General features: G+C 42.3%; 1 protein-coding gene across 23 annotated transcripts in view; it reads right to left on the bottom strand.

Annotated features, from left to right (window-relative positions):
* Positions 1–16,091, bottom strand: part of RIMBP2 (RIMS binding protein 2) — a 777,506-nt gene that overhangs the window by 742,474 nt on the left and 18,941 nt on the right. For 5 of the 23 annotated variants that reach the window (XM_077461788.1, XM_077461790.1, XM_077461791.1 and 2 more), the window contains exons 1-2: positions 15,039–15,779; positions 14,402–14,497 (exon numbers count right to left, since the gene is read on the bottom strand). In XM_077461788.1, the coding sequence (XP_077317914.1) occupies positions 14,402–14,497; positions 15,039–15,077 (135 nt within the window). In that variant the 5' untranslated portion in view covers positions 15,078–15,779. Of the gene's footprint in view, positions 1–14,401; positions 14,498–15,038; positions 15,783–16,091 lie in introns of those variants that run through there. The other 18 variants (XM_077461781.1, XM_077461792.1, XM_077461783.1 and 15 more) reach the window with 12 other exon arrangements.

The following is a 16,091-nucleotide window of genomic DNA, read 5'->3' as shown; positions in this document are numbered from 1 at the left end:
CACTGCAGCATTGCTAAAGTCAAGTTCCACCTGGTGAGCATGTCACAATTCAGGCGGTTCACAGGCAGGTTGAATTCTTGCTGAATGTCAGCAAACCAAGCACTGGCTTTGTGTGACCGCCTAAAATGGCTACAGACTCTTCTGGCCAGCTTTAGCACATCTTGCAACCCTGGGTACGTATTTAAGAAATGCTGCACCACCAAATTGGGGACATGTACCAGGTATGGCACATGAATCAACTTTCCCTGTCTAAGGGGGGACAGGAGGTTTGAGCCATTATCGCACACCACCATTCTTGGCTCCAGCTGGCATGGTGTGAACCAGCTCTAGGCCTGTCCCTGCAGAGCTGCAAGAATCTCTGCTCCGGTGTGGTTCCTGTCCCATAAACACACCAGCTGAAGCACTGCATGGCACCTTTTAGCCTGAATCATGGAATAGCCCTTTGAACACTGAGGCTGGATTCACACCTATGCATTTTTAGTGCTTTTTGCATTTTGCAGATTTGCACTACAGAATGTATTCCATAGGAAACCATGGTAAATGGGCTGTAGTGCAAATCTGCAAAATGCAAAAAGCACAAAAAATGCATAGGTGTGAATCCAGCCTTAGGGGGTACCTGATGTTCATAGGACAATTCTGCAGAGGAGGGCATGGAGGTGGTGGAGGAGGATGGGATAGATCTCACAGGTCTAGAGAAAAAGGCTATGATATGAGTAAAGTTGAGGAAGATAAAATTAATATATTGAATATGATACATTGTTATCAGAAATGAAGCAACACGAGCCCTTTCGTCATGAATTCAATGTGATTCTTGATTTTAATATCCAATTAAGACAGGTGGAAAAAATTATTTAGAAACATTGGGATATTTTAAGAAAAGACAAGCTATTTGGACCCAAGTTACCTGCTCTCCCAGGATTCGTATATAGAAAGTCCCCTACCCTGAAAGATCTAATAACATCAAGGGGGTAATAGACCCCCCTAAGAAACAGGTTAATTTTTTGGAGTATTTACAGGCTTTTTTGTGTGCGGTAGATGTAGGGCCCCGAGTAATATTAAAAAGAGAAAAGAATTCTGTTCAACTGCAGGTAAAAAATATGTGATCAAAGATTTTGTAACCTGCTCCTCTACTGGTATGAGTTATGTGCTGGAATGTGGGTGTGGGTTACAGTATATAGGTCGCACTTATAGGAGAGCGCATCACCCAATAGTAAAAAAGGGATTATTATTCATAATGTCTCTAAACACCTTAAATTGGTGCATAATAAGGATCCCAGTTCGCTTAAATTTTGGAGTATTGAACAGGTGGAAAAACATTGAAGGGGTGGTCATTATATCAGACAACTCAGTAAAAGGGAATCCTTCTGGATTTATGAGACCAAGGTTCTTTGGCCGAGGGGTTTGAATATTGATTTTGACCTGAACTGCATTTTATGTAACTTGTAATATGTATTTTTAAGGTTGTTTTTAAATTATTGAATTTTTAAAATTAATTTTATATGAAAATAGTTTGTATATATATGTAGCACTAACCCCCGAAGGAGCTGCTGGTTATTTTTGGGCTTACTGTTACCTTCTGTTCTCCTCGTGGCACGTCTAGGGGATGTCCCGTGGTAGATGACCCAGTAACTTGAGACTGACAATAGATCCACTTGAATGGATTTTATTTGCAAAACTCAAACCATTGAACAGTCTTTCAACTTGGGATCAGAGGGTTGGAAAGGAGGTTCAGGTGCTCTTATGTCAAAGTCCAAAAACGTTAAAGAACTTGCTAGCTTTGACTGCATCCAGAGAATAGCCATTCGCAGCTGGATGCACACTCAGGTTGGACAGTCCCTCTCTCACAAGGCCTAGCAGCCAACAAGGTGCTTACTAAGGAACAAAGTCTTTGTCACAGACGTAGGGAAACTAAGCTGTAGAACACTTGTAGGATACCTGGATCTTTCAGCCTGCTTGGCGATATCCACAAGATTGGATTCTCTCGGTTGCTTCAGCCCTTCCAGGCTCTTGTTAAGAAAACCAATCCGTACTTGGTGTTCTTCTAAAGAGTCCTCCCCTGGAATGCTTGAAGTACACTGGGTCTCTGCTGAACAGGAGACGGCACCCAACCACCTCAGAATCCTCCTTTAGTTTTCTTGCCTCAGGCTAGCCAGCCCCGAGACATTAAAGTCGGGTGGATCCGCGCCCCAGGCCATAGCCTTCCTGGGGGCTGGTCAGGAGGACCAGGACCATGTAATCAGCACTTCATACTGGCCCGGAATCCTGAAACACATGACGTCTGCATCTTAAATACCCTCTCCCAGAGGGCACAGCGAGAGGGTCACTCCCACTGACCTGGCTCCAAAAGAAGAGTAATTTAAGCACCTGACCAGAACATAGTTCCATGCCTGCCAGAAGAGACAGTGCCCCTTGTGGCCAGGCTGAACATTTCACAGTCCAGTCAGACTGATGCTGAAGTCCAATTTAGACAATTATACCTAAACCAAACTGCAGTTTAGGCAACTTTAATTTTAGAACAAAACGCATAGCACGTGCGCTTCAGGAGCCACCACTACATATATTTTTTATACTTTTGTGTAAATATATGTATTTGAGCAATGTTTTAACCATATTTGCTGTTTGATATATATATATATATATATATATATATATATATATATATATATATATATATATATATATATATATATGGAGGATACTTGCGTGATGGAGTCACCAGCGTATTTTTTATTTAGCCAGATTTGGGAAGATTTGGGGTTTTGAGTGTCCCCGTTAGTATTAATGCTATTTTGCTACTTCCTGTTTCCTGTGTGAGACACAAGGTTGTGTCTTATGCAGCCGGCTCTGTTAATTGAATCTGGATAGAAAGGGAGGAGCCGTTGCACATTACGAGGGGACAGCAGTGTATTTAAACCGAGGTGAGACATCCTGTCTCCACCCCTTACTGAAGAAGTCATGCCCATTTGACGTAACGCATATAGAGGGAGGAGCCGCAGTGGTGATGTCATCCCGCAAGTAGCCTTTGGCATACAGAGAGCACTAGATCTGGTGTTTTTTTTTTATCCTATGTGGTACCGAAGTCACCTGAGGGAGATCTAAGACTTGGCAAGCCAGTAAAGAGAGAGAGGGTGAAATGGATGGATTAAGAGCTCCACGCCAGGCTGATTCATTAATTACCCCCAAAGGGCATCTTCTTTATCTGACCTGCTGGTAAAACAGGGGTCGGATTTTAAGGTAAGCAGCTGGTATATCGAGGTGGAGAGCACCAACACTTTATTTGTTCACTATTTGGTGAAGTATTCGATTTGGAAGGAACTGAAGACTTTTGTCACTTTGGACTTTCACTGTTATTTATTTATACAATTGAAATGTTTTACACCCTATTTTACGCTGAAACTGTACATTTTGCACATTGTATTTTGCAATTTTTTTTGCAGGTAAAATTTATCTAGTAATAATCTTATCCGCACATTTATATGATTGGCAGCGCAGCACTGTTTTGGTATATATGAGCTCACAGATGTGGCTTCATCACCACCAGCTGTAAGGAGACGTGGGGGCACAAGCTGCAGCACCGAGCCCTGTCCTGCATCTTTTTCGAGTTGCAAGCAGTGTTACCCAGTGTGCTGTGAATACTGTGAAGTACAGCAGATCGGCAGAAGCTGGAGAGCCAACAGCTTTGACAAGCTTGCATTTAGGCGCTGGGCATATGGGTGGCAGGGACTGTATTTTTTTTTCCACTGCAGCAGATGGGGCAGAGAAATTTGCCGGATACAGTCTATAGCTGGTGGTGTGCTGCTGGCAGATGTGCTGCTAGGATCTGGGATATTCTGTGCTATACCATCATCCCTGTCAGTGGAGGCTGCGGAGAGGTAATGACTCAGTATAGCAGGGGCAGACTGAAGTGGGTAAGGAGGAGGAACAGATTTGTGCCCCTTTTGTGAGGCTTTTAGGTGCTCTTGCAACCGGCTGAGTGGTTGGACGTTAAATGCCTTGTTAAGCATGTGGTACCCAAATGGCTGGTGTTTTTGCCACATTTCATGTGCCTGAGAAACAGTTTGCAGATAGCAACAGTGTGATCTGCCACAGATATGCTGAAAAAGGCCCAGGCAGCTAAGCTTTGGGGAGTGGGCCGGGAGATAACAGCTGCAGAATGTGATGGAATAGGGTGGCTGCTCTCTACTCTTTCTTGATGTCGGCCTCCTTGGGGTTGTGCCGGCTCACCTTCAGTTACCTCCCCTGCTCTATCTGGCACCCAAGTCGCATCAGTAACCCCATCAGCATCATCTCCATCTCCTCCATTATCATTACCATGGGAGACAACTTGGCAATACGCTGCGGCTGGGGGAACATGAATGCCAATTTGTCCAACAGTGTTCTCCTCTCTCTCTAGGCTCATGGTCCTGTCATCCTCAACCTCAGAACCAACATCTAAATCCAGTAATTGCTGGGCATCATCAAGGAGCAAGTGGCTGATGCTGGGGTCAAATAACTCAGCTGATTCCTTCATGGCTGATGTTGGGGCTGTGGTAGGAATAGATGTGGACAAGGAGGCAGGTTTATCTACTCTGGCAACTGCAGGGGACTGCAGACTTACCTTTGCTTGCCTGACAGAGGATGAGGAGGATGAGGAAGGTTTAGTAAGCCAGTCCACCACCTCCTCTACATGCTGTGGCTAGATACAGGGCTGATCCCAGGCGGGTGCTTAGGTTGCAGTGCACCCGGGTGCCAGAGAGGTGGGGGCGCTGAAGCACCAGAGTGCTCCCCTCCCCCTCCTCCTCTCTGTGTCCAGAGGCAGCTCTCTCTGCAGGTCACCACAGCGGCTGTGTTTTTCACTGCTCAAGCCCGTCCCCCCTCCTCCTGTCAGAGAAGGAGAGCAGCCGCCGGAGATCGGAGCGCAGTGACGTTGCTGGGGGGGGGGGGGGGGGGCGATCCGTCAATGTGCCTGACACATGTTCTCCTCCTCTGTCTCTCACTTCTGCCCAAGTCTCCATCTGTTCTCCATCCGGGCGGCGCAGCTGCACACTGTCCTTTCCTCTCTAGCTGCCACCTGGGTGCTTTTATGTACCCTAATGGAGGTTTTTTTTTCCCAGGGGGGTCTCTACTAATAGAGGGTGGTTTTGTCCTGGGAGGATTTGTATTAATGTAGGGGGGGGGTTTGTCCTGGGAGGGTCTGTACTAATGGGGGTTTGTACTAATGGAGGGGAGGTTTGTCCTGGGGGGTCTGTACTAATGGAGAATGGAGGGGGGTGGTTTGTCCTGGGGGGGTCTATACTGATGAAGGGGGGGTCTGTACTGAGGGTGGGGTGTCTGTACTGAGGGGTGACTATAATTGGTGGAAGATGGGGTGACACCATGTTATACTGCACCTGGTGACACCAACCCTAGTGACGCCACTGAAGCTCTTCTTTCCCCCTTCCTCTCCCTCCCTCCCTCCCTCTCCTCCTCACGTTCACTGCTGTACTAGTGAGTGGTGCAGGCCAGCACAGCTGCCCACTATGTTTCTTACCCCGCCTTCATATCAGCCAGGGAAGAAATGGAATAGAAGCAGAGAAGAGGATTGTGGGACATGTAGTCACGAGGACTGGCAGCCCCACTGTAACACAGAAACTGCAGCCCATACAGCATGCTCGGCTGAATGGGAGAGAGAGAGCCAGGAGCCCAGGAAAGCTTTCAGGGAAGTACACCCAGGACTCCAGAGGGAGAGGGTAGTGCTGAGAGAACACCATCAGAGAGAGAACCCCGCTGCCCTGCGCCACCAGAGGGAAAGCCACACAGCCTAGCACCATCCCTGGTGGAGTCATTGCCAGAATACAGATCTGGGGGCTACCCAGTGGAGTCACCACAAGCAATTCAGAGTGAGCTGACTCCTGATCAGAGGAACCATTGCTGTATCGCTGGGTCAGGTGAGAGGACCGATCGGCCATTATTTACTAAACTCTATAGGTACTGCAGTCTCTGACCATCTCTTGTATCATGTTTGCAGTCTCTGACCATCTCTTGTATCATGTCTGCAGTCTCTGACCATCTCTTGTATCATGTCTGCAGTCTCTGACCATCTCTTGCATCATGTCTGCAGTCTCTGACCAACGTCTGTACCATATCTGCAGTCTCTGACCATCACTTGTATCATGTCTACAGTGTCTGACCATCTATTCCATCACATCTGCAGTCTCTGACCATCTCCTGTATTATGCCTGCAGTCTCTGACCATCTGACCATCTCCTTTACTATGATTGCAGTCTCTGACCATCTCTTGTATCATGTCTGCAGTCTCTGACCATCTCTTGTATCATGTCTGCAGTCTCTGACCATCTCCTGTATTGTCTGCAGTCTCTGACCGTCTCTTGTCTCCTGTATTATGTCTGTGGGCTCTTTCTAACAGAAGCCTTCTCTGTGTGAATCGGAGAGAGATCATGGGAGGTTCCCAAGGTAACAAAGATTTCTACGGGGAGCATCTCTGTGTTTGAATCATTCCAATAGAAACATTTGTAAAGGGGATGAGTTGATAAGATGACCACTCCCATGTGGGGGCGCCAGAAATATTTCTGCACCCAGGCGTCTGTGACCTTAGGATCGGCCCTGGCTGGATAGCACGGGCAAACTCACTAAGCAGAGGAAATGATGCCCTGCCTGAGGGCTGATCACCACGTCCACCTTTGCCTGTGGACACATTTGTTGCTGGTCCCCTTACAGTCAGGGCGGTTTTTAAGGCAGGGCAAAAGGGGAAGCAGCCCTGGGCCCTGTCATTGTTGTGGGGCCCAAAGCAGCTGCCTCATACTTGCCAACTATCCTGGTTTAAATTCCCTTGTCCCTTGAAGTTTTAGTCCTGTGCTGTGACCCAATATCTCAATGTGAAGTGCTGCTACTAATGCTGCCCAGCTCTGCCCAATTGTGAACAGAAGACTCATCTGCAGACCCCTGTGTTTACATGTAAATTACTGGCATTGATATGTAAATAGTGGTGGCATTCATATGTAAATAGGGGATATCATGTCCCCTCAGGGGAGCATGTGTATATTATGCCCCCCTGAGGTCATATCCACAGTAATCTCTAGCAACCAATCAACAAGCAGAAATCATGTGCTGTAACTAATCAGTGAGCTGTAATGTGTGCTTTAACCTATAGCAACCAGTCAGTGAGCGGTAATGATACAATGCAACCTCTGGCAACTAATCGCAAATAGCTGCCTGATCTCATTCAGTAAACTGATTTTGAGTCTGGCTGCTATTTATTGTATGTCTCAGAGCAGGTGGAGAGCAAAACTGCATAGGGGGCCCCCAAGAAAAGTTTTGCCTAGGGTTCAATCAATATTAAAGACAGCCCTGCTTACAGTGCCCAGGGAACTGTCACTACACTGACGCTATACACTAATGTCAAGATTACTGACAGTCTCACTACACTACACAAACTATCTGTCCCTACTCTACGCTAATGTATGTATGAATGGCATGGCCTTACTACACTACAATGAAACTGAACTGTTCCTACTCTAGCTGCACAGTATGCAAAGCTGAATAATGGTCCTCCTCACTACACTCACACTATCCCTAGACTGACACTAAACTAATATTCTACACTGACAGTTGAAGCAAAATAGCACAGTATAGCACACTAATAGCCCTGAACAGAGCCCCTGTTCTATCTCTCTCCATGCCAAAATCACACTGAAAATGGCTGCCATTGAAAGAATACTTTTATACTGTAGGGCGGGAATGAGCCATGATTGGATAAAGTCATGATGACAGTGTCCAATCATGACTCTGACAGTGCTCCTCTGCCCTGATCGACTGAAGCTTTCACTGCCTCAGCCAATCAGGGCTTGCAATGCACTGTTCAGCGCCGCAACACATTGTGGTCGGGTCGGGGGGGTCAAACAAGCAGTCGACTGACCCGTTTGTTCGGATGTTCGCCGAACAACGAAAGTTCGGCCTGAACTTATGGTCGGGCTGAACCGTTCGCCCATCACTACTCTTAATTAGGGTTGTGCAATTCGTTTTGTAACGAATCGAAATTCGGCCGAATTTTGCATCTTTCGGACATTCGGATGCATCCGAATGTCCGAATAAAAAAATAACGAATAACAACGAATACGAAAGAAATATAACAAATGAATTTGAATGAATTCGACATGATTCAGTAATTCTTTAAAGATCTAATGAAACAAAAGGTCAGCTCAAAGTAAATCTTTTAGTCCAATCAGCTAATTAATTTTGTGCTGGAGGATGGATTACTGGCAAAGTGCATTCCTGAGAACTGAGTGAGAAGGGTGTTGTATTGTATTTGAGCCGAGGAGAAGAGACGTTGTCATTGTGTGTGTTAAAAGATTCAATAAACAAATGACTTTCCAAACTACAAATCATTATCACGAATGTCTATACATACATAAATAGCGAATTTCAATGAATACGAACGAATGAATCTGACACTCTACGAATAATAACGAATTATCCGAAAACTTATTAACGTAACATAACAAATATAAAAGAACAAAATGATGTATTTTACAAATGACAACGCACTGAAACTAAACAAAATTTTCCGTTGTGCACATGTCTACTCTTAATCATGTCACCACGTTCTCAGCTAGCATGATTCTAACGCATGACTCATGACTGTCATGGTGCAGCACTTTTTTACTTAGGAGTTGCTAGGTGCTGTGTATTAGCGGACACTTAGATGGCGGACCAATTTAATCAAACATCAAAAATGGTAACTGCACAAAGCCCCATGGTTAAAGAATAGCAATGGAACTAGAAAAACAGGGGTTTATAAACAATTCTAAGGTGACAAGAGGTCATTTTTTTAAACCTCTCTTCGTAAATTGTTAAAAATAACAACTCATCCCATCAAAAAAAAAAAAAAAAGAAAAAAAATCTAAAAATCAAAAAAATGTAACCCAACATGTCTTATCAAAAATCTTACAAATATAAATACATAATACTATTCCTTTAAGAGTTGTGCAAAATATGTGAATGAACAATATCAAATAAGGTGACATTGTGACAAAACAGTGCATAGCTTAAAGAATATAAAAACCACATACAATAAAATAAACCAGTGCTATTGACTGTTAAACTTGTAAAAAAAAAGTCCATATGTTTGTGAAACCAACTGGGTAAAAAAAATCTTTGGTTTGGACCATGTGAAAACACTGTGCTCTAACACCACATGAATACTTCACCTCCTTACAAGATAATATAACCTCCCAACACTGAAGTCAATGACACTTGTCAAAAAAAGGTGCTTCAGGATCATCTGTTGATCCATACACCAGCCATCAAATCTCTCCACGGCAAGCTTAGCCTCAATGAACAGCAGCAGGAACCATCTTGATTGCTTTATTAACAATTTAAAACAAGGAGAAATTATGAATTACTAACATAAGGCAGAGAAACTGTGCTGTCAAGGAGAAGTAGAGAGCCAAACCACTATGTAGTGCTGTAGTCCTTCCAGTTTACATCCAGCCAATTTACTCCAGGGTCACTCAGCTGTTTCAAACATGTTTCATCACGTAGGATGTCATCAGGGGCCCCAAAACATGCTTAGTGATCCTAGAGAGAATTTGGTGGATGTAAGCAGGAAGGACTACAGCACTGCATAGTAGTTTGGCTTTGCACTTCTCCCCAACAGCAATGTTCCTCTGCCTTATGTCAGTAATTCATAACAGTGGTTTCTCCTTGCTTTATATTTTTAATAAAGTGATCAAGCTGGTTCCTGCTGCTGTTCATTGAGGCTAAGCTTGGTGTGGAGAGATCTGATGACTGGTGGATGGGTCCGTGGATAATCTTGAAGCACCTTTTTTTCACAAGCATTGACAAGTATTGACCTCAGTGTTAGGAGGTGTATTAATTAATATGGAGGTGGGAGTATATATGTAGCACAGCATTTTGGCATGGTTCACACTGAAGATTTCTTCACCTAGTTAGTTTTAGAAGTGTATGGATTTTTTCAAGTTTAGCAGTCAATAGCACAGTTTATCCACATGTGTTAATTTGGAGCAATAATATATCTCACCCAGAAACCACTGAACACAGGTATGCCCCTACATAGGCAATTGTATACCTGCCATTTAGCACCCCTGTAGTCATTCCATACTTTGCCTGGAATGACTCAGGCACAGATCTTGTACAGTATATTTTTGTCAGTAACTCAATAGATAAATTGGCAACTTCAACTTCCTGTGAAACTAAATTTGTACCTTGTTATATAAAGATATACATTATGCATGGATTAGCTTACACCAGAAAAATATTCCTGAAATATACTTGAATGCACAGAAACATCATCTCTCCAACTCCCACTGTAATATGCCAGAGCGTGACTAGTAAAATTCAATTTCTGGGAGGGGATGCACACAAATACGCTCTTATTATTTAATAGAGATTAATGTGGGAGGCCCCATATGCATCATTCACTTGTTCAGTTTATGGAGAGCAATGAGTTTACAGAGCAGTCTGACTGGCATACTGCCATTTGCTGAACTTACCAATTTACAAAATGATTTATTATGATTTCCACATTGAGAAGCAGGTTAACCTTTTTCGTACTGACCCCCTTCCCTCCAAATAATAATGGTATTCATCTCGAGTTATTACAACATGCACATTTTGATAGCATGAGATTTAGGAATTTTCACCCAGCCTTATGACCTAGTTTTGAATTTGATAATCCTGTAGAGGTTTCATCTGTCTCTAAACCAATTACAATCCAACAATTATGTTAATACATACTGTATATATAAAAGCATCTGATCTAATCTGTGTAAAAGGAGAAACAAGCCGATGTCAGTTCTGAGCATTCATTAGAAACTGTTTTTAAAGGTAACTTGTCATTAGTGGATTTGGAGCCATTGCTGACCTTTTCTTCTGAAAATGCTAGCTGCTGGGCTGTCATGCCAACTGTCCTACAAAAGTACTTTGAGACACTGACCTGACAACTAAGCAGGTAGGAACTCTTGACTTTTCTCTGACTTTGTTTTCTGCATTCACATTCCAGCTTTATGACTCAGAGTATTGAACCCAATGGGTTTATATAGCAGATAGGGAACTAGCGGATTCCAAAAGAGAGGGTCTCTGTATTTTCCCTTAACAGTTTTACTTTAACTCTTAAAGTGTATGTCTGGAAAAATACAAATTACTTTTTGTAATACATGCAAAGTGTATAAAATACTGTAAGTATGGAAAAATACTTGTTGATTTGCCAAAAGTCCATTGTGCTCCTATCTTCCTCTTTGGGCTGAAAGTTTACTGGAATCCCAGGTGGCACTGTCAGCCCTGACTGATGGACTACAAACCTTGCCTATCCCCCAACCCCTCTTTCTCATTCCCCATACATTGATTTCTTTCCCAGAGAAGAAATGTGCTACCATAACTCGCAAGAGCCGGTGCCCCTAAGGGCTCTCGGGAGATGTAGTCCTGGATGGAAAGGGGAATTGACTACGACAATAAGTACCGAGCTCTCAGCAGCTGCTCCTGCAAGCCTGGGGAGATGGAGGTTTTTTGTTAAATTTGGGTTATGCCTGGACCTACCGTTAAAACATCTGTCGTTTTTTACAATGTGTATATACTGTATATTTGAGTATTTTTAATAATTAAACAAATTCATGGGAATGGTCAGATTTGATCACTATGTATGCAGGCTCTGCATATAAAAAAGTAAAAAATCTGCGCTAACCTATATAGGGAATGAGGTGCTGCTGCTCATAAATAGCCTAAATGCTAAAGCTCAAAACTTGTGAAAAAATAGAAAACAAGCTCACATCCACTCTTATTTAAAAAAATATATGTCAAAAAATATATGTATATATATATTATAGAAATCTGACCGAGTGTCACAAATGGAATGCTCATAAGAAAGATATCAATGTGAAAAAAAACAATTAGTGAACTAACCAGAGATGACTGTTCAAAAACAAAAATAAAGTCCATACAAGTGAAGTGGTAACGATATGCGACCCCTTATATCTTCCAATACTCTGATACTCTGAAGCCAGGAAATAATATCAATGCCACTGACCAGATTTGTAGGATCTCAAATTATAGGGATCAAAGACGCCTGTGCATAAGCCTGCCGGCAGGAATACGATCGTCCTGTGGTTCAATTCAGGCGTAAAAATCCTTCGGTTACAGCGAGATATAAAATTTTGGACAAAAGACTTCCAGACCGGAATCACTATATTTTTCAGATAGTCCAGATTGGTAGGATCTCAAATTATAGAGATCAAAGACGCCTGTGCATAAGCCTGCCGGCAGGAATAAGATCCTCCTGTGGGTCAATTTAGGGGTAAAAATCCTTTGGTTGCAGTGAGATATTCAATCTTGGACAACAGACTTCCAGGCAGGAATTGTCGTATATTTTTCAGATAGTCCTGGATGGTCTAGTTCAATAGAAGACAGAAGAGAAGGATGCTATAGTGTAATATGTCCAAAAAAGGTTTATTTCTAAAAAGTAGGAAATGCTTACATCCAAGAACATGGTAAGAAAAATTAAATAAGCCGTGGCTCAAGGCAGCTGACTTTTTGGCGTGACGACGTCAAGGGCTAGTGCTCCAACCGACGCGTTTCCCCATAAAAGGCATCGACTGGAAACGGAGGCTCGGGCATCTTTGATGTATAATTTGAGATCCTATGAATCTGGTAAGTGGTATTGATATTATTTCCTGGCTTCGGAGTATCAGAGTATTGGAAGATATGCGGGGGTTGCATATCGTGGCCACTTCACTTATGGACTATTTGTTTTTGAACAGTCATCTCTGATTAGTTCACTAATTGTTTTTTTTTACATTGATATTTTTCTTATGAGTATTCCATTTGAGATATTGCATTTGTGACACACATTTGGTCATATTTCTATAATATAAATATTTTCTCAATGTTTTTTTAAATAAGAGTGGATGCGCGCTTGTTTTCTATTTTTTCACATGCAGGCTCTGAAACCTGGTTTGCAGCACTAATAAGCAGCTGTGCTTTAATGCTCCTTCTCATACAAATTCAAACCTATGAGCCAGTAGATCCATTGAAAAAAAGACACCCCAACTTACATCTGATCTCCAAATTTTGTAAGCAAACGATTCAGCATGATTGTATCAGCCAATCTACAAATCTCTATAAAGCTGGATACACACTATACAACTTTTGTTCAATTTCCTTTAGATTTACCTTCAACTATGTAGTGCAAGGGCCTGCCTGATTGCCTACAAATTGAAAGTGTTTAGGTTTGACCTCATATTATATGATTTTGGTAAATCTAAAGGAAGAAATCTAAAGACGATTGTATAGTGTGTATCCAACTTAAGGTTGAAATCCAGTCAAAATAATAAAAAAAAATCTTCCCTTTGGTAGTCCCTATCCCCCAAACAGTAAGGTTAGTTTAGTTGAGAGGCATTACCAAAGAGGAATACCTACCTTATTCCTTGCTTCTCAGTTATTGGTGCCCTAGTCTCGGAATATGGGTGCACCATCAATACCCTTACTTACAATGGAGGACTGTTGTTCCTGCATTGTTCCCAATAAAGTCAGTGAGGGGGTGGCCAAACAACCAACAAAGAGGAGCTGCTTTGTAGACTAGTCACACCTGTTGGGCAGGGAAATATTTCTGCCTACCCTATGCCCTCAAGACTAATCAAGCATCAGAGGGTCAGGGGATTGAGGGGGGTATGCTACCAAAAGGTGTCAAAGAGTGATAGGTGTTCAGATTTAATATGCACAAAAAGTAAAAGTAACAAACACTTTAAAATAAACAGTGCAATAATAATTGTAACTATGTGATCACAGCAAATACAGTATACTTTCCCCTAAAAAGTAGAGCCCCTTTAACCCAGCATTTTGAAACCATAGATAAATTAAACAGTAAAGTCCCGTTGACACCTAAGCAATTTTCTGCTTGAAGCTTGTAGCTCTAAAATGCTCAAAAAAGGCAAATCCCATTCATTTCATTGGCTCCTGTTCACATCTGAGTGTTCTGCCGCTTAGAAAAATGCTAAATGCCTGTTGCTCAAAAAAAATACATGAGCTTCTTTTTGGCAGATTACACGTGTTTTTGGCCCCAAAGACTTCATGCATTTTACAAGTGTTTTCTGCTGAAAAGCAGCTCCTTACCCATAATTTCCTCTCCCTCTCCTACCCCCTAGTACTTTCTGTTGGCTAAACAAAAATGCCTAAAGCTGCAATAATACACTTTAATAATACACGGCTTGTAATACACTTTAAAAATGCTTGTAAAAAGCTGCAAAAAACTGTTTTATAAAATTGCCCTAAAAAAAAACACCTTTAAATCGTTATGCTCAGGTGTGAATGGAGCCTTAGGGAATTCATAGGTCCATTCCAGTTAAACTTACTTACTTTGTATTCTTCTTAGCTGTAAATTCAAAAGAAAAGCCATTTCAACTCATTTGCTTACCAACTTTTTCTTCTCCTTGTCCCTTCCAGATTTAGCCGCTTTGGTGTCAGTCTGTGCACCCTCATGAGCTGCATTTGCATGATTATTTTTCTTATCCTAAAAAGTTACAGAGGTGTCACTTACAAACTGCTAGATTTATTCTAATACATTATGTTAAATAATCACAAAAAAGTAGGATTAAGTTAAACTATGATGAATTTGATACCCACCAGGACAGCCATTCAATGACACATACTAGGTAAACCCCTAACCGTATTGCAATCATAAAACACAACTGTGTTTTTCTGACCTGTAAAGGGTTTCGGATCATCAGCTCGACATTTTGTTGTCTCAGGGTCTGTAATCTCCAGATGGAATAGATCTGTAGATTTCCAGAATGTAAGACTAATTATCTCCATATCAGCAATAGACATTGTACAGCACACTCCAGTGACTGGTGACTCAGGCTGCCTTCCACATACTGGTAACCTGATGGTCCTTTTTATCTTGCCTCCCACCAACCTCATATACTGCCAATTAAGCACCAACCCTGAACTGTCGAAACCTGCACATAACAAGGATATATTCTCTGTGCTGTATGGAAGGACAGGTGTCTCTACCTTAAACATTAGTCCCCCACAAAAAGAATAAAACCTACCTTTTTGGTGTGCTCGCAATGGTAAGTGCCCTGTCCCATTTACTGATTAAGAGATTAAAAACCTTGGCTAAACAGAAAAGAATATAGAACTTTAGAATCCATTGTTATTTTTCTGGGTAAGGATTCATTAGAAAGTCCATTATTACTTCCGGACACAGAAGAAGTGAAATTATCCACATTAGTTCCATGCTTCACAGATTTTGGAAACCAATTCTGCTTTCTGAGAAGACGATGTTAGAGTTCTTTGTAGAAGACCATCGAAGACCCCAGCTCAAATGCTTACAGAAACAAGATACTTTTTTTGAATTCACTGGTCCCCAGGCTATGCAAGACTAATATAATCCTGTGCTTGGAAAATCAGTAGAGCTCTAAATGCAGTAGATGCCCTGTATATTTGTCTTCTTTTAAGCATCAGTTTGCCAAGAGATAAAGGTTTGCTTCACCAAAATGAATGGCACATGTGTGTATGATCCACAACATCCCAGGACAAAACCTAGCTGGACCAGGTTGGATGATTTAGAATAGAACAGGGCTCACTGAATATCCTGCTATTAATGTGTGCCTGGAGCTGCAAGAATTCCCAGCCACAGAGCCGTCAAACACAAAACACCAGAGTCTTTGCATCTCCAAATGAAGCGCTGTTTGTAACATATGGCTGTCAGCAGAATGAATCATTCCCAGAAATGCCAGCATCAGGGAACAGATTCTTCTCCCCAAAAACTGCTGGAATACCTGTCATTATTGTCAGGCAACACCCATTAGGGAGTTAAAAAAAAAAGGTCAGCAGCAGATGAGAAATCTTGCATCTTGTCTTGATCCTAGAGGAAGAATGTTGCAGTGACTGCTAGGCATGTTGTAAAGGCAGTTCTTTATATACAGATATTAGGAAAAAGGCTCAGCATCCCGGGTAAGAATACAGCTCCTGGCTTCCCATATACTCTAGTTTATGAGTCAAGAGGACAGCAGGACTGAATCACTGGGTTATTTTCCTAGCCAATAGTTAGGTGGGTGACATTAAGAGTTTAAAGCAGTATTAAATACTCAGCATTTTTC

The sequence above is a fragment of the Lithobates pipiens genome, unplaced genomic scaffold (assembly GCF_037356315.1).
Source record: "Lithobates pipiens isolate NorthernLeopardFrog02 unplaced genomic scaffold, aLitPip1_a1.2 Scaffold_3, whole genome shotgun sequence".
Lineage (NCBI taxonomy): Eukaryota > Metazoa > Chordata > Amphibia > Anura > Ranidae > Lithobates > Lithobates pipiens.
This window is presented reverse-complemented; position numbering and strand designations above follow the sequence as displayed.